This window comes from Pelobates fuscus, chromosome 8 (genome assembly GCF_036172605.1).
Source record: "Pelobates fuscus isolate aPelFus1 chromosome 8, aPelFus1.pri, whole genome shotgun sequence".
NCBI lineage: Eukaryota > Metazoa > Chordata > Amphibia > Anura > Pelobatidae > Pelobates > Pelobates fuscus.
Genome location: NC_086324.1, coordinates 4555874 through 4575909, shown reverse-complemented (window position 1 = coordinate 4575909; position 20036 = coordinate 4555874). Strand labels below are relative to the sequence as shown.

The window sequence follows — 20036 nt, the reverse complement described above, 5'->3', positions numbered from 1 at the left end:
CTACGCCTCCAGTCACACCCCCAAAATGTCCTGTAATATCCCAACCCTGACCACGCCTCCAGTCACACCCCAAAAATATCCTATAATAGCCCCACCCTGACCACGCCTGCAGTCACACCCCCAAAATGTCCTGTAATAGCCCCACCCTAACCACGCCTACAGTCACACCCCCAAAATGTCCTGTAATAGCCCCACCCTGACCACACCTCCAGTCACCCCCCCAAAATGTCCTGTAATAGCCCCACCCTGACCACGCCTCCAGTCACCCCCCAAAATGTCCTGTAATAGCCACACCCTGACCACACCTCCAAAATGTCCTGTAATAGCCACACCCTGACCACACCTCCAAAATGTCCTGTAATAGCCCCACCCTGACCACACCTCCAGCCACACTCCCACATATAACCTGCATAGTCAAAATTCAAGCCACTCCCACATATAACCTGGATAGCCACACCTCCAGCCACTCCCACATATAACCTGGATAGTCACAATTCCAGCCACCCCCACATATAACCTGGATAGTCACACCTACACCCACTCCCACATATAACCTGGATAGTCACACCTCCAGCCACTCCCACATATAACCTGGATAGTCACACCGCCAGCCACTCCCACACATAACCTGGATAGTCACACCTCCAGCCACCCAAACATATAACCTGGATAGCCACACCTCCAGCCACCCCCACATATAACCTGGATCGTCACACCTCCAGCCACCCCCACATATAACCTGGATAGCCACACCTCCAGCCACCCCCACATATAACCTGGATAGTCACAATTCCAGCCACTCCCACATAAACCTGGATAGTCACACCTCCAGCCACTCCCACATATAACCTGGATAGTCTCACCTCCAGCCACTCCAACACATAACCTGGATAGTCACACCTCCAGCCACTCCCACATATAACCTGGATAGTCTCACCTCCAGCCACTCCCACACATAACCTGGATAGTCACACCTCCAGCCACTCCCACATAAACCTGGATAGTCACACCTCCAGCCACTCCCACATATAACCTGGATAGTCACACCTCCAGCCACTCCCACATATAACCTGGATAGTCACACCTCCAGCCAGTCCCACATATAACCTGGATTGTCACACCTCCAGCCACTCCCACATATAACCTGGATAGTCACACCTCCAACCACTCCCACATATAACCTGGATAGTCACACCTTCTGCCACCCCCACATATAACCTGGATAGTCACACCTCCAGCCACTCCCACATATAACCTGGATAGTCACACCTCCTGCCACCCCCACATATAACCTGGATAGTCACACCTCCAGCCACCCCCACATATAACCTGGATAGTCACACCTCCAGCCACTCCCACATATAACCTGGATAGTCACACCTCCAGCCACCCCCACATATAACCTGGATAGTCACACCTCCAGCCACCCCCACATATAACCTGGATAGTCACACCTCCACATATAACCTGGATAGTCACACCTCCAGCCACTCCCACATATAACCTGGATAGTCACACCTCCAGCCACCCCCACATATAACCTGGATAGTCACACCTCCAGCCACTCCCACATATAACCTGGATAGTCACACCTCCAGCCACTCCCACATATAACCTGGATAGCCACACCTCCAGCCACCCCCACATATAACCTGGATAGTCACACCTCCAGCCACCCCCACATATAACCTGGATAGTCACACCTCCAGCCACTCCCACATATAACCTGGATAGTCACACCTCCAGCCACTCCCACATATAACCAGGATAGTCACACCTCCAGCCACTCCCACATATAACCTGGATAGTCACGCCCCGACCACTCCCACATATAACATGGAATAGCCACACCTCCAGCCACCCCCACATATAACCTGGATAGTCACACCTCCAGCCACTCCCACATATAACCTGGATAGTCACACCTCCACCCACTCCCACATATAACCAGGATAGTCACACCTCCAGCCACTCCCACATATAACCTGGATAGTCACACCTCCAGCCACCCCCACATATAACCTGGATAGTCACACCTCCAGCCACTCCCACATATAACCTGGATAGTCACACCTCCAGCCACTCCCACATATAACCTGGATAGCCACACCTCCAGCCACCCCCACATATAACCTGGATAGTCACACCTCCAGCCACCCCCACATATAACCTGGATAGTCACACCTCCAGCCACTCCCACATATAACCTGGATAGTCACACCTCCAGCCACCCCCACATATAACCTGGATAGTCACACCTCCAGCCACCCCAACATATAACCTGGATAGTCACACCTCCAGCCACTCCCACATATAACCTGGATAGTCACACCTCCAGCCACTGCCACATATAACCTGGATAGTCACACCTCCAGCCACTCCCACATATAACCTGGATAGTCACACCTCCAGCCACCCCCACATATAACCTGGATAGTCACACCTCCAGCCACTCCCACATATAACCTGGATAGCCACACCTCCAGCCACCCCCACATATAACCTGGATAGCCACACCTCCAGCCACCCCCACATATAACCTGGATAGTCACACCTCCAGCCACTCCCACATATAACCTGGATAGTCACACCTCCAGCCACTCCCACATATAACCTGGATAGTCACACCTCCAGCCACTCCCACATATAACCTGGATAGTCACACCTCCAGCCACCCCCACATATAACCTGGATAGTCACACCTCCAGCCACCCCCACATATAACCTGGATAGTCACACCTCCAGCCACCCCCACATATAACCAGCAGAGTCACACCTCCAGCCACCCCCACATATAACCTGGATAGCCACGCCTCCAGCCACTCCCACATATAACCTGGATAGTCACACCTCCAGCCACCCCCACATATAACCTGGATAGTCACACCTCCAGCCACCCCCACATATAACCTGGATAGTAACACCTCCAGCCAGTCCCACATATAACCTGGATAGCCACACCTCCAGCCACCCCCACATATAACCTGGATAGTCACACCTCCAGCCACTCCCACATGTAACCTGGATAGTCACACCTCCAGCCACCCCCACATATAACCTGGATAGTAACACCTCCAGCCACTCCCACATATAACCTGGATAGTCACACCTCCAGCCACCCCCACATATAACCTGGATAGTCACACCTCCAGCCACCCCCACATATAACCAGCAGAGTGACACCTCCAGCCACCCCCACATATAACCTGGATAGTCACAATTCCAGCCACTCCCACATATAACCTGGAAAGTCACACCTCCAGCCACCCCCACATATAACCTGGATAGTCACACCTCCAGCCACCCCCACATATAACCAGCAGAGTGACACCTCCAGCCACCCCCACATATAACCTGGATAGCCACGCCTCCAGCCACTCCCACATATAACCTGGATAGTCACACCTCCAGCCACCCCCACATATAACCTGGATAGTCACAGCTCCAGCCAACCCCACATATAACCTGGATAGTAACACCTCCAGCCAGTCCCACATATAACCTGGATAGCCACACCTCCAGCCACCCCCACATATAACCTGGATAGTCACACCTCCAGCCACTCCCACATGTAACCTGGATAGTCACACCTCCAGCCACCCCCACATATAACCTGGATAGTAACACCTCCAGCCACTCCCACATATAACCTGGATAGTCACACCTCCAGCCACCCCCACATATAACCTGGATAGTCACACCTCCAGCCACCCCCCATATAACCTGGATAGTCACACCTCCAGCCACCCCCACATATAACCTGGATAGTCACACCTCCAGCAACTCCCACATATAACCTGGATAGTCACACCTCCAGCCACTCCCACATATAACCTGGATAGTCACACCTCCAGCCACTCCCACATATAACCTGGATAGTCACACCTCCAGCCACCCCCACATATAACCTGGATAGTCACACCTCCAGCCACCCCCACATATAACCTGGATAGTCACACCTCCAGCCACTCCCACATATAACCTGGATAGTCACACCTCTAGCCACTCCCACATATAACCTGGATAGTCACACCTCCAGCCACCCCCACATATAACCTGGATAGTCACACCTCCAGCCACTCCCACATATAACCTGGATAGTCACACCTCCAGCCACTCCCACATATAACCTGGATAGTCACACCTCCAGCCACTCCCACATATAACCTGGATAGTCACACCTCCAGCCACCCCCACATATAACCTGGATAGTCACACCTCCAGCCACTCCCACATATAACCTGGATAGTCACACCTCCAGCCACCCCTACATATAACCAGCAGTCACACCTCCAGCCACTCCCACATATAACCTGGATAGTCACACCTCCAGCCACTCCCACATATAACCTGGATAGTCACACCTCCACCCACTCCCACATATAACCTGGATAGTCACACTTCCACCCACTCCCACATATAACCTGGATAGTCACACCTCCAGCCACCCCCACATATAACCTGGATAGTCACACCTCCACCCACTCCCACATATAACCTGGATAGTCACACCTCCACCCACTCCCACATATAACCTGGATAGTCACACCTCCACCCACTCCCACATATAACCTGGATAGTCACACCTCCACCCACTCCCACATATAACCTGGATAGTCACACCTCCACCCACTCCCACATATAACCTGGATAGTCACACCTCCAGCCACCCCCACATATAACCTGGATAGTCACACCTCCAGCCAGTCCCACATATAACCTGGATAGTCACACCTCCAGCCACTCCCACATATAACCTGGATAGTCACACCTCCAGCCACTCCCACATATAACCTGGATAGTCACACCTCCAGCCACTCCCACATATAACCTGGATAGTCACACCTCCAGCCACTCCCACATATAACCTGGATAGTCACACCTCCAGCCACTCCCACATATAACCTGGATAGTCACACCTCCAGCCACTCCCACATATAACCTGGATAGTCACACCTCCAGCCACTCCCACATATAACCTGGATAGTCACACCTCCAGCCACCCCCACATATAACCTGGATAGTCACACCTCCAGCCACTCCCACATATAACCTGGATAGTCACACCTCCAGCCACTCCCACATATAACCTGGATAGTCACACCTCCAGCCACTCCCACATATAACCTGGATAGTCACACCTCCAGCCACCCCCACATATAACCTGGATAGTCACACCTCCAGCCACCCCCACATATAACCTGGATAGTCACACCTCCAGCCACTCCCACATATAACCTGGATAGTCACACCTCCAGCCACCCCCACATATAACCTGGATAGTCACACCTCCAGCCACTCCCACATATAACCTGGATAGTCACACCTCCAGCCACCCCCACATATAACCTGGATAGTCACACCTCCAGCCACCCCCACATATAACCTGGATAGTCACACCTCCAGCCACTCCCACATATAACCTGGATAGTCACACCTCCAGCCACCCCCACATATAACCTGGATAGTCACACCTCCAGCCACTCCCACATATAACCTGGATAGTCACACCTCCAGCCACCCCCACATATAACCTGGATAGTCACACCTCCAGCCACTCCCACATATAACCTGGATAGTCACACCTCCAGCCACTCCCACATATAACCTGGATAGTCACACCTCCAGCCACTCCCACATATAACCTGGATAGTCACACCTCCAGCCACCCCCACATATAACCTGGATAGTCACACCTCCAGCCACCCCCACATATAACCTGGATAGTCACACCTCCAGCCACTCCCACATATAACCTGGATAGTCACACCTCCAGCCACCCCCACATATAACCTGGATAGTCACACCTCCAGCCACTCCCACATATAACCTGGATAGTCACACCTCCAGCCACTCCCACATATAACCTGGATAGTCACACCTCCAGCCACTCCCACATATAACCTGGATAGTAACACCTCCAGCCACTCCCACATATAACCTGGATAGTCACACCTCCAGCCACTCCCACATATAACCTGGATAGTAACACCTCCAGCCACTCCCACATATAACCTGGATAGTCACACCTCCAGCCACTCCCACATATAACCTGGATAGTCACACCTCCAGCCACTCCCACATATAACCTGGATAGTCACACCTCCAGCCACTCCCACATATAACCTGGATAGTCACGTCCTGTAGAAGTGTTTCTCTGTAGCCATTGTGAAGTTTGGGGGTTGTTACTAGTTTACGATTTGTTTTATCGAACCTGTGCCTAGAGCAGGAAAGGCTATAGATTTGACCAGCAGTTTGTCGCACTCCTGCAGCGCTTCCTTCACGCACTTCTTGATCTCGTCTACGGTATTGCTTGAGATATATACATGAAATATTTTCTTACAAAGCAGGTTTCCAGCCTGTGTGATGATATACCCTTTGTGAGGCTGAGATCCTGGAAGAGAGAGATTAATAATTAGCTGGGCAATCGATCATCGGGGGACCAGCACAAAGCGAAACGTCAACCACCGTACATTGGAAAACGTGTTCAGGATCTTTTGTGATACTTTTACAGTGACTGAATGAGTCCATTCTGTATTCTGACCAGGATAACATGTAAATAAGGACTGGGAATGGGTTATAAATGGAGAAAAGAGAGGTTTAAAATCATTGATCAGTAAAACAAACTGAACCAAAGAAGGACCAGAGAAAAATTAAACACTGTCTCTCTCTCTCTCTCTCTCTATATATATATATATAAATATATAGTCTGACCTTGTCTTTATTAAAACGGCCCATGTGACAGGAGAACACACACTTATTTTAACTGAAGAGTTTAAGTTAATTAACAGGGTTTGTATTCTCCCATCCTGGATACTACTTACCTTGCCAGTAAGCATTAAACAAGACGGAGTTTATGCAGAACAAGAATAACTCACAAGGAGTCTTATGTGAAAAATCGCTTCAAAGTGAACTATGTGACTTCTGGCAGTCTGTCTTGCTTTACGATCCAGACTGGGGAGTGTCATCCCATAATCTGACACCAAGTGCTTCCACCTTAGAGCCAAGGCTATAGCAGGCTCTAAATAAGGTGAGAATCTTTTATATATTGATTTTAGTCTAATATTCATATAGATATACTGCATCTTAATGTTTTATGGTTTCCGCTTGCCTTGAGAGTGGTATCCATTTGAAAAAGGCGAGGTGCTGCTAACACATCTGCATTTTTATAGAGCCTTACCCTCAGGCTCTGAAACATGTGAGTGTACCTACTATATTTTGAATAGTACCATTTGCACTAGTGTTGTTCTTTCTCATGTTATGTTGCATTACGACCTTTCTACCGATGTATTAAGGGTAAGCGATTATATTATGCTATATATCTCTAGCGCTCCACTCATTAATTACAGGATCATATTTTTGTAATTGGTTTTGGTTTATGAGACGGAGAGTTTGTCTATAAGACAGACTATGATGCCAAATGCCCCAGATGATACAGTTGCTTCATAAAAACAGTTGGAAATAACAATTTACAGAGAATGAAATACCTGATCAAACAGGTTTGGACCACCTATATGGATCTGGTCCCCCCCTTAGTAATAGTTACATTCCATTAAATGATCCTTACCGAGTGTCGAACATTCATCTTGAACACTCTGACCCGCAGCCTCCATTATGGCTTTGGAGACTCCTAAAGATAAGAGACATTATATGGGTTACACCGGCTGGGTACATTGGGTTATACAGTATACACTGGCTGGGTACATTGGGTTATACAGTATACACCGGCTGGGTACATTGGGTTATAGAGTATACACTGGCTGGGTACATTGGGCTATAAAGAATACACTGGCTGGGTACATTGGGTTATACAGTATACACCGGCTGGGTACATTGGGTTATAAAGTATACACTGGCTGGGTACATTGGGTTATACAGTATACACCGGCTGGATACATTGGGTTATACAGTATACACTGGCTGGATACATTGGGTTATACAGTATACACCGGCTGGGTACATTGGGTTATACAGTATACACTGGCTGGGTACATTGGGTTATACAGTATACACCGGCTGGATACATTGGGTTATAGAGTATACACCGGCTGGGTACATTGGGTTATACAGTATACACCGGCTGGGTACATTGGGTTATACAGTATACACTGGCTGGGTACATTGGGTTATACAGTATACACCGGCTGGATACATTGGGTTATACAGTATACACCGGCTGGGTACATTGGGTTATACAGTATACACCGGCTGGGTACATTGGGTTATAGAGTATACACTGGCTGGGTACATTGGGTTATACAGTATACACCGGCTGGGTACATTGAGTTATACAGTATACACCGGCTGGGTACATTGGGTTATAGAGTATACCCTGGCTGGGTACATTGGGTTATACAGTATACACCGGCTGGATACATTGGGTTATACAGTATACACTGGCTGGGTACATTGGGTTATACAGTATACACCGGCTGGGTACATTGGGTTATACAGTGTGGCGAAACCAACCTCGCCACTATGAGCTGGAGAAGCCTGGTTGCTCGCCTGCTTCCTTTGGACTATGGACCAGACTTTAAAAAGCTTTATTTTACCTGCAGAAAGGCATATTCGTGCCTTTCAGCCGGGGTGTTCGGTAGATTCCAGCTACCGAACAAACTACCGTATGAGGGACCACCTAGGAGATGGAGTGTGCCGTCAATTAACCGCCCAGAAGCTGCGGTTAACCGCAGCTTAATTGATGAACGCTGGGTGGCCTTTGTTCGTTTGCCGACCACGAGGTAGCGGCCATTTTAATCGTGCAAAAGACCAGCGGTGTTCGGCGAGGATTCTATGGAACTATAAACGGACACTTAATTGCACGAACACCGCTGAGCCGTCTGTCGCCTGGGTCCTAATCGTACAAGGTTAACCGAACACTGGAATTCGGTATTTCTATAGGAATTGTAGTAACCCAGATAGCTATACCATGGAGCCTATTTGTGTGATTAAAGACTTTGGCTCCATGGCGATTAAACTGTATTCGTGTAGTCTGGGTGCCATTCACCTAATAATGTGCACCCAGACCTGAGCTATCTGGGGATATGTAACATGTCTGTGTTGGGTGGAATAAAAGTGACTTTATATATTTTAAAGCATAATACTGTATTTAGATCCCCACATGTGTAATGGAGTCTTGTCTTTGTCCTGAGAGATAATTGGATTACCTCTACAATTATCTCCAGGGCAGAAGGGAGGAAACCAGGATGCATTGTGGGAATGTTTACTGCTGTGTGTCTGTAATTGGTTTATGTCTGTCCTTTGTTACAGTCTTCCATTTGGTCCCCTAGGGGAGTGTCCACCAGGTGGGAGACCTGCATAAATACTGGGCAGGTAGCCCTGAGTAAAGGAGTTGCTGTTTAACCCTGAAGCTGGAGTGTGTCTCTTTCTTGGGGAAAGGGGACTGTATGCCGACTGCCAGGAGTGTAAGCTGTCCATATTGCTTTTCCTGTTCGGCTGCTTCCAGGGTTCGTGTGTCTGCTGTTCGAGAGTTGGTGAATTCGTGCAGTTTGGGAGTTCGGGAAGTTGGTGCTTATGGTAGCTGCTGGTCTATGGAAAAGGGGATTATCGCCTAAACGCATTTTTCCCCTTTTATGCTGAAACGGTCCGTTACAATTGGTGGCAAGCGGCGGGATCGTTCCTACAACCAGAGGGACAGCTACAGACAACACCATTCCTGGATTACAAAGTGAGGGCAACGCCAGTACCCGTACAGCGCCCCTATCTACAAGGAACCAACTGCAGCAGAGCAAGCATGGCACCCAGCTACACGCAGGAGGAGTTTGACAAAGAGCTGAGATCACGACTGATTTTCTTCGGACCCAACCCCCCGGAGAAATGCGTGCGGCTTGTGAGTGGACATGTAGATGAGTACCTGCGGTTCATGGCAGATCCAGCCAAGGGTATCGGTCGCCCTATCCGGCGGCAGAGTGCGTTTCGGGGACTCAAAGGTGTACCCCAGGGAGATGATGGTGTCGTCCATCCTCCCCAGCAGCCGTGTGTGTCCCAGGGAGCCGAAGGTACAGTCCTTCCTCCCCAGCGGCAGGCTGAGTTGCAGGGGGCAGAGGTTGTTGTTCCTGCCCCCCAGCAGCAAAGTGATATGCCAAGAAGGCAGTGTGAAGCGAAGGGAGAGGAGAGCAGCGTCCTCCCTCCCCAGCGGCAGTGTGTGCCCCAGGGAGCTGATGGTGTCGTCCATCCTCCCCAGCAGCCGTGTGTGTCCCAGGGAGCCGAAGGTGCAGTCCTTCCTCCCCAGCGGCAGGCTGAGTTACAGGGGGCAGAGGTTGTTGTTCCTGCCCCCCAGCAGCAAAGTGATGTGCCAAGAAGGCAGTGTGAAGCGAAGGGAGAGGAGAGCAGCGTCCTCCCTCCCCAGCGGCAGTGTGTGCCCCAGGGAGCTGATGGTGTCGTCCATCCTCCCCAGCGGCAGGCTGAGTTACAGGGGGCAGGGGTTGTTGTTCCTGCCCCCCAGCAGCAAAGTGATATGCCAAGAAGGCAGTGTGAAGTGAAGGGAGAGGAGAGCAGCGTCCTCCCTCCCCAGCGGCAGTGTGTGCCCCAGGGAGCTGATGGTGTCGTCCATCCTCCCCAGCAGCCGTGTGTGTCCAAGGGAGCCGAAGGTGCAGTCCTTCCTCCCCAGCGGCAGGCTGAGTTACAGGGGGCAGAGGTTGTTGTTCCTGCCCCCCAACAGCAAAGTGATATGCCAAGAAGGCAGTGTGAAGCGAAGGGAGAGAAGAGCAGCGTCCTCCCTCCCCAGCGGCAGTGTGTGCCCCAGGGAGCTGATGGTGTCGTCCATCCTCCCCAGCGGCAGTGTCTGTCCCAGGGAGCAGAAGGTGCCGTCCTTCCCCCCCAGCGGCAGTGTGTGTCCCAGGGAGCAGAAGGTGTCGCCCTTCCTCCCCAGCGGCAGTGTGTACCCCAGGGAGCTGATGGTGTCGTCCATCCTCCCCAGCGGCAGTGTGTCCTGCCGGGAGCAGAGACAGTCAGTCTCGCACCCCAGCAGCCGGACAAGAGAATGAAAGGGGAGACAGCTGGTCCCCCTTTCCACCAGCAGAGAGAGTGGCAGGGAGAGGAGCCTGCTACCCCCTCTCCCCAGCGGCAGTTTACCGTCCAGAGAGAGGAGCTTGTTACACCCTCTCTCCAGCGGCAGCCTAACCCACCAAGGGGAGATGTTAAGCCCCACGACTGTGCAGATGGGACCGTAGTCTCTGTACTTACAGCCCATGGGGTAGGGACGGTCGGTCCTGTCCCCCAGCCACAGAGCAATGTATCCAAAGGGGAGACAGTCGGTCTCCCCCTCCGGCAGCCGAGCTATGCACCTAAAGGGGAGACAGCCAGTCTCCAGCAACCAGACTACTTCCGTGGTAGTGCTGGCACCAGGACAGAATACCGCTGGTCTCTGCCCCCTCAGCAACCCACCAAGGCAGCCTAACTGTTCCCCACACAGTCATGGTGAGACACCTGGACCTGGACAAGTTTGTAATTTTTTCAGGTGTAGTACCCAGTTATTGTGGGGGGGCTGTACTAATAGTTGTGTTTTGTGGGTGGGTTGCTGGACTAACCAGGGCACTGACCGGCAGGAGGTCAGGTACCCTGTTAGTCTAGTTGGTAAAGGGGAGAAGTGTGGCGAAACCAACCTCGCCACTATGAGCTGGAGAAGCCTGGTTGCTCGCCTGCTTCCTTTGGACTATGGACCAGACTTTAAAAAGCTTTATTTTACCTGCAGAAAGGCATATTCGTGCCTTTCAGCCGGGGTGTTCGGTAGATTCCAGCTACCGAACAAACTACCGTATGAGGGACCACCTAGGAGATGGAGTGTGCCGTCAATTAACCGCCCAGAAGCTGCGGTTAACCGCAGCTTAATTGATGAACGCTGGGTGGCCTTTGTTCGTTTGCCGACCACGAGGTAGCGGCCATTTTAATCGTGCAAAAGACCAGCGGTGTTCGGCGAGGATTCTATGGAACTATAAACGGACACTTAATTGCACGAACACCGCTGAGCCGTCTGTCGCCTGGGTCCTAATCGTACAAGGTTAACCGAACACTGGAATTCGGTATTTCTATAGGAATTGTAGTAACCCAGATAGCTATACCATGGAGCCTATTTGTGTGATTAAAGACTTTGGCTCCATGGCGATTAAACTGTATTCGTGTAGTCTGGGTGCCATTCACCTAATAATGTGCACCCAGACCTGAGCTATCTGGGGATATGTAACATGTCTGTGTTGGGTGGAATAAAAGTGACTTTATATATTTTAAAGCATAATACTGTATTTAGATCCCCACATGTGTAATGGAGTCTTGTCTTTGTCCTGAGAGATAATTGGATTACCTCTACAATTATCTCCAGGGCAGAAGGGAGGAAACCAGGATGCATTGTGGGAATGTTTACTGCTGTGTGTCTGTAATTGGTTTATGTCTGTCCTTTGTTACAGTCTTCCATTTGGTCCCCTAGGGGAGTGTCCACCAGGTGGGAGACCTGCATAAATACTGGGCAGGTAGCCCTGAGTAAAGGAGTTGCTGTTTAACCCTGAAGCTGGAGTGTGTCTCTTTCTTGGGGAAAGGGGACTGTATGCCGACTGCCAGGAGTGTAAGCTGTCCATATTGCTTTTCCTGTTCGGCTGCTTCCAGGGTTCGTGTGTCTGCTGTTCGAGAGTTGGTGAATTCGTGCAGTTTGGGAGTTCGGGAAGTTGGTGCTTATGGTAGCTGCTGGTCTATGGAAAAGGGGATTATCGCCTAAACGCATTTTTCCCCTTTTATGCTGAAACGGTCCGTTACATACAGTATACACCGGCTGGGTACATTGGGTTATAGAGTATACACTGGCTGGGTACATTGGGTTATACAGTATACACCGGCTGGATACATTGGGTTATACAGTATACACTGGCTGGGTACATTGGGTTATACAGTATACACCGGCTGGGTACATTGGGCTATAAAGTATACACTGGCTGGGTACATTGGGTTATACAGTATACACCGGCTGGATACATTGGGTTATACAGTATACACCGGCTGGGTACATTGGGTTATACAGTATACACCGGCTGGATACATTGGGTTATACAGTATACACCGGCTGGATACATTGGGTTATACAGTATACACTGGCTGGGTACATTGGGTTATACAGTATACACCGGCTGGATACATTGGGTTATACAGTATACACCGCTTAGATACATTGGGTTATAGAGTATACACCGGCTGGATACATTGGGTTATACAGTATACACTGGCTGGATACATTGGGTTATACAGTATACACTGGCTGGATACATTGGGTTATAGAGTATACACCGGCTGGATACATTGGGTTATACAGTATACACCGGCTGGATACATTGAGTTATACAGTATACACCGGCTGGATACATTGGGTTATACAGTATACATACAGTATACATTGGGTTATACAGTATACACTGGCTGGGTACATTGGGTTATACAGTATACACCGGCTGGATACATTGTGTTATACAGTATACACCGGCTGGGTACATTGGGTTATACAGTATACACTGGCTGGGTACATTGGGTTATACAGTATACACTGGCTGGGTACATTGGGTTATACAGTATACACTGGCTGGATACATTGGGTTATACAGTATACACTGGCTGGATACATTGGGTTATACAGTATACACTGGCTGGATACATTGGGTTATAGAGTATACACTGGCTGGATACATTGGGTTATAGAGTATACACTGGCTGGGTACATTGGGTTATACAGTATACACCGGCTGGATACATTGTGTTATACAGTATACACCGGCTGGGTACATTGGGTTATACAGTATACACTGGCTGGGTACATTGGGTTATACAGTATACACTGGCTGGGTACATTGGGTTATACAGTATACACTGGCTGGATACATTGGGTTATACAGTATACACTGGCTGGATACATTGGGTTATACAGTATACACTGGCTGGATACATTGGGTTATAGAGTATACACTGGCTGGATACATTGGGTTATAGAGTATACACTGGCTGGGTACATTGGGTTATACAGTATACACCGGCTGGATACATTGGGTTATAGAGTATACACCGGCTGGATACATTGAGTTATACAGTATACACCGGCTGGATACATTGGGTTATAGAGTATACACTGGCTGGGTACATTGGGTTATACAGTATACACCGGCTGGATACATTGGGTTATAGAGTATACACCGGCTGGATACATTGAGTTATACAGTATACACTGGCTGGATACATTGGGTTATAGAGTATACACTGGCTGGATACATTGGGTTATACAGTATACACTGGCTGGATACATTAAGTTATACAGTATACACCGGCTGGATACATTGAGTTATACAGTATACACCGGCTGGATACATTGGGTTATACAGTATACACTGGCTGGATACATTAAGTTATACAGTATACACTGGCTGGATACATTGGGTTATACAGTATACACTGGCTGGATACATTGGGTTATACAGTATACACTGGCTGGATACATTGGGTTATAGTGTATACACTGGCTGGATACATTGGGTTATAGAGTATACACTGGCTGGATACATTGGGTTATAGAGTATACACTGGCTGGGTACATTGGGTTATACAGTATACACCGGCTGGGTACATTGGGTTATACAGTATACACCGGCTGGATACATTGGGTTATAGAGTATACACTGGCTGGATACATTGGGTTATAGAGTATACACTGGCTGGATACATTGGGTTATACAGTATACACTGGCTGGATACATTGAGTTATACAGTATACACTGGCTGGATACATTGGGTTATACAGTATACACCGGCTGGATACATTGAGTTATACAGTATACACCGGCTGGATACATTGGGTTATACAGTATACACTGGCTGGATACATTGAGTTATACAGTATACACTGGCTGGATACATTGAGTTATACAGTATACACCGGCTGGGTACATTGGGTTATACAGTATACACCGGCTGGATACATTGAGTTATACAGTATACACCGGCTGGATACATTGGGTTATACAGTATACACCGGCTGGATACATTGGGTTATACAGTATACACCGGCTGGGTACATTGGGTTATACAGTAAACACCGGCTGGATACATTGGGTTATACAGTAAACACCGGCTGGATACATTGAAGATCGAGTCCTGGGTAAATAAATGATATCATGATAATACATAGGGCAGCATTATGTGTTTAGATCAAGTAAGTCGGAGTATGTCTCTTAAACATAATATTTGTAGACTAAAAACCCATTTTAACAAAGCTCTCTTAATCCAGAATCTAGAAGCTATGTCTCCAATAGATAAATCAAAAAAAAAAAAAAAATAGAATTCACCTGCATTGAGATTGAAGGTTCGATTGGATGAATTAACGATGATGTCGGTATCTTCCTTGGTTATATCTCCTGTCTTTACTTGGTACAGAATGGATCCAATCTTCATCTTATGAACACCGAGAGCCGGGGAAGTGACCGTCCCAAAGAAAGCTGAAACAGGGAGATAAAGACCTTAAAATCGCACAGATATTAACAAATACACAAAGAAATATGTCTCTGTGTGCAGTTAAAACCCTGGCAGAGTGTGCAAGGGTTTGTGTATTTAGCCAACTCAGTACCATTCCTGTGAAAATGAGTGCTCGATCATTTTCTTTTTATCTGCTGCGCTCGGACACCACAATCACTGAAAGCAAATCAGTGGATAGAAAACTAGCAGCACATTGAGGCATCTGCAAAATATCCCATTAACAAGCTCTGCTCACCTGGGCCCTGCGATGGATTGGCTTTGGTACTGGGCTTGGTCTGAGGCTGAGACTGTGCCCTCTGGCTGAGTTCACTAGAGAAAGCCTGCAAGAAATTAAATATATTATCACTAAAAACTGCAATGTCTCATTTTATGAATAGATTTACTAAAGAACTTAATAAAGACTCGTGTAATACAAATTACAGGCATTAAACTACATATTGTCTGTTTCAATAATTAGAATCATTAGCCCTTCCCAGGACTTAGTTACTGACGGACAGGTGAAGCTAGATTAATTATCATTATTATATATAGCACCGTAATAATCCCCAGCACTTTATAATGCTTCCATGGGTTTGCATAACACCAAATAAGGGATATGAGAAGAGCCCAGTTCCTCTGATCTACAAGGATGTACCCGTATTGGGGAACTTATATAGAAGAAAAGATTACATTCCTCTGTCGGCTCAGCATTTAGTAATTATAAAAAGAGTGAAGAAGACAGACAGATCTATAAGATTAGGCAGAAAGAGGCTAAGCAAGTTATAAGAGCTTCCAAATCACACACAGAAGAGAAAATAGCACAGTCAGCAAAAAAAAGGGACAAAACTTTTTTTAGATACATAAATGAGAAAAGGAAAGTAAAACAAGGATTAGTTAGATTAAAAACAAAAGAAGGAAGGTATGTAGAAGAGGATAAAGGTCTACCTGACTGCCTCAATGAATATTTTTGTTCAGTATTTACAGATGAAAATGAAGGAACGGGGCCTCAGTTAGAAAATAGGACAAATTAGTAATTTGTTACATGTGAGTTTACAGAGGAAGAGGTTCTATTTCAACTCTCAAAAGTAAAGACAAATAAGTCAATGGGACCTGATGGAATACACCCAAAGTTATTAAAAGAGCTTAGTGGTGTACTAGCAAAACCATTAACAGATTTATTTAACCAATCATTGTTAAAAGGAGTAGGAGAAGATTGGAAGTTAGTGAATGTTGTGCCCATTCACAAGAAAGGTAGTAGGGAGGAGTCGGCCAACTATAGGCCAGTAAGCCTTACTTCAGTAGTGGGGAAAGTGATGGAAACCATGTTAAAGGATAGGATTGTTGAACATCTAAAATCACATGGATTTCAAGATCAGAGACAACATGGGTTTACTTCAGGGAGATCATGCCAAACTAATCTTATTGATTTTTTTGATTGGGTAACTAAAATTATAGATCAGGGTGGTGCAGTAGACATTGCTTACCTAGATTTCAGTAAGGCTTTTGACACTGTTGCACATAGAATGCTTATCAATAAACTGCAATTTAAGTTTGGATTCCAATATTGTTGAATGGGTAAGGCAGTGGCTAAGTGACAGGCAACAGAGGCTTGTAGTCAATGGAGTATATATTCGAAGAATGGGCTTGTCACCAGTGGGGATCAGGGATCTGTTCTTGGACCCATTCTCTTTAATATTTTTACAGGGTTGATGTTCCAGGAAGGATAAGCCAAATGGCAAATGATTTAGGTAAACTAGAAAAATGGTCAGAGTTGTGGCAACTGACATTTAATGTGGATACGTGCAAGATAATACATCTTGGACATAAAAACCCAAGGGCAGAGTACAGAATATTTAATAGAGTACTAACCTAATGATAGCAGAATGCTTGGTTGTATAGGTGGAGGTATTTTCAGTAGAAAGAGGGAAGTGCTCATGCCATTGTACAGAACACTGGTGAGACCTCACTTGGAGTATTGTACGCAGTACTGGAGACCGTATTGTCAGAAGGATATTGATACTTTAGAGAGAGTTCAGAGAAGGGCTACTAAACTGGTTCATGGATTGCAGGATAAAACTTACCAGGAAAGGTTAAAGGATCTTAACATGTATAGCTTGGAGGAAAGACGAGACAGGGGGGATATGATAGAAACATTTAAATACATAAAGGGAATCAACACAGTAAAGGAGGAGACTATATTTAAAAGAAGAAAAACTACCACAATAAGAGGACAGTCTTAATTTAGAGGGGCAAAGGTTTAAAAAGAATATCAGGAAGTATTACTTTACCGAGAGGGTAGTGGACGCATGCGTGGGATTGGCATAAGGCCAGGGACTAATGAAAGTATTTAGGAAATTGGGCAGACTAGATGGGCCGAATGGTTCTTATCTGCGTCACATTCTTTGTTTCTATGGATATTGGTTTCTGAATCCCAGCCGTGGGTAGATTTCATGGAGCCACCAGACACAGTCTCTGGGATATAAGACAAGTCTGGAGTGAAGTGAGACTGGCCTGTCAGAGCATTCTGATTGGACGGATTACAGGCAGCCAAATTAGAGTGCTCTACTGAATAGCCATTTGGTAATTTTCACCATGGTTAGTTCAGAAGAAGAGTGTTTTCGATTTACCTTTAATCCTCTTACAAGGAGTGGAAAAGCCCAGTTTCTTACAGTATTATTACAGTACATCACACGGTTCTCGTACCGTAATACAACCTGTGTCACTTGGATGTAAAACCACGTGGACTTCCTGAAGATACTGAGCTATATTGCTGCTGCTGAAACGGATTATCTCATCAAACATCAATGTCGCAACCTTGTCTTTGGGGAACCCGAGCGCTCCTGTTCCAATGGCCGGGAACGAAATGGATTGACCTTTGTGGTTCTCCGAGGTATTCAGGCACTTGTTTATAATCTGCAGCAATAACTGTAAATACAGACACATATAACATGAGGAAAAAGAGAATATCGAGAGGTCTTTCAATAATTATAATATGAATAATACAGGGAGTGCAGAATTATTAGGCAAGTTGTATTTTTGAGGATTAATTTTATTATTGAACAACAACCATGTTCTCAATGAACCCAAAAAACTAATTAATATCAAAGCTGAATATTTTTGGAAGTAGTTTTTAGTTTGTTTTTAGTTTTAGCTATTTTAGGGGGATATCTGTGTGTGCAGGTGACTATTACTGTGCATAATTATTAGGCAACTTAACAAAAAACAAATATATACCCATTTCAATTATTTATTTTTACCAGTGAAACCAATATAACATCTCAACATTCACAAATATACATTTTTGACATTCAAAAACAAAACAAAAACAAATCAGTGACCAATATAGCCACCTTTCTTTGCAAGGACACTCAAAAGCCTGCCATCCATGGATTCTGTCAGTGTTTTGATCTGTTCACCATCAACATTGCGTGCAGAAGCAACCACAGCCTCCCAGACACTGTTCAGAGAGGTGTACTGTTTTCCCTCCTTGTAAATATCACATTTGATGATGGACCACAGGTTCTCAATGGGGTTCAGATCAGGTGAACAAGGAGGCCATGTCATTAGATTTTCTTCTTTTATACCCTTTCTTGCCAGCCACGCTGTGGAGTACTTGGACGCGTGTGATGGAGCATTGTCCTGCATGAAAATCATGTTTTTCTTGAAGGATGCAGACTTCTTCCTGTACCACTGCTTGAAGAAGGTGTCTTCCAGAAACTGGCAGTAGGACTGGGAGTTGAGATTGACTCCATCCTCAACCTGCAAAGGCCCCACAAGCTCATCTTTGATGATACCAGCCCAAACCAGTACTCCACCTCCACCTTGCTGGCGTTTGAGTCGGACTGGAGCTCTCTGCCCTTTACCAATCCAGCCACGGGCCCATCCATCTGGCCCATCAAGACTCACTCTCATTTCATCAGTCCATAAAACCTTAGAAAAATCAGTCTTGAGATATTTCTTGGCCCAGTCTTGACGTTTCAGCTTGTGTGTCTTGTTCAGTGGTGGTCGTCTTTCAGCCTTTCTTACCTTGGCCATGTCTCTGAGTATTGCACACCTTGTGCTTTTGGGCACTCCAGTGATGTTGCAGCTCTGAAATATGGCCAAACTGGTGGCAAGTGGCATCTTGGCAGCTGCACGCTTGACTTTTCTCAGTTCATGGGCAGTTATTTTGCCCATGAACACACGCTTCTTGCGACCCTGTTGACTATTTTGAATGAAACGCTTGATTGTTCGATGATCACGCTTCAGAAGCTTTGCAATTTTAAGAGTGCTGCATCCCTCTGCAAGATATCTCACTATTTTTGACTTTTCTGAGCCTGTCAAGTCCTTCTTTTGACCCATTTTGCCAAAGGAAAGGAAGTTGCGTAATAATTATGCACACCTGATATAGGGTGTTGATGTCATTAGACCACACCCCTTCTCATTACAGAGATGCACATCACCTAATATGCTTAATTGGTAGTAGGCTTTCAAGCCTATACAGCTTGGAGTAAGACAACATGCATAAAGACGATGATGTGGTCAAAATACTCATTTGCCTAATA

The 20036-nt window shown here is 46.9% G+C and overlaps 1 protein-coding gene across 2 annotated transcripts in view; it reads right to left on the bottom strand.

Moving 5' to 3' along the window:
- PARP14 (poly(ADP-ribose) polymerase family member 14) overlaps window positions 1–20036 on the bottom strand; it is a 189427-nt gene that overhangs the window by 44093 nt on the left and 125298 nt on the right. For both annotated transcript variants that reach the window (XM_063429155.1, XM_063429154.1), the window contains exons 8-12: window positions 18196–18417; window positions 15749–15833; window positions 15327–15476; window positions 7568–7630; window positions 6215–6394 (exon numbers count right to left, since the gene is read on the bottom strand). In XM_063429155.1, the coding sequence (XP_063285225.1) occupies window positions 6215–6394; window positions 7568–7630; window positions 15327–15476; window positions 15749–15833; window positions 18196–18417 (700 nt within the window). The remainder of the gene's footprint in view (window positions 1–6214; window positions 6395–7567; window positions 7631–15326; window positions 15477–15748; window positions 15834–18195; window positions 18418–20036) is intronic.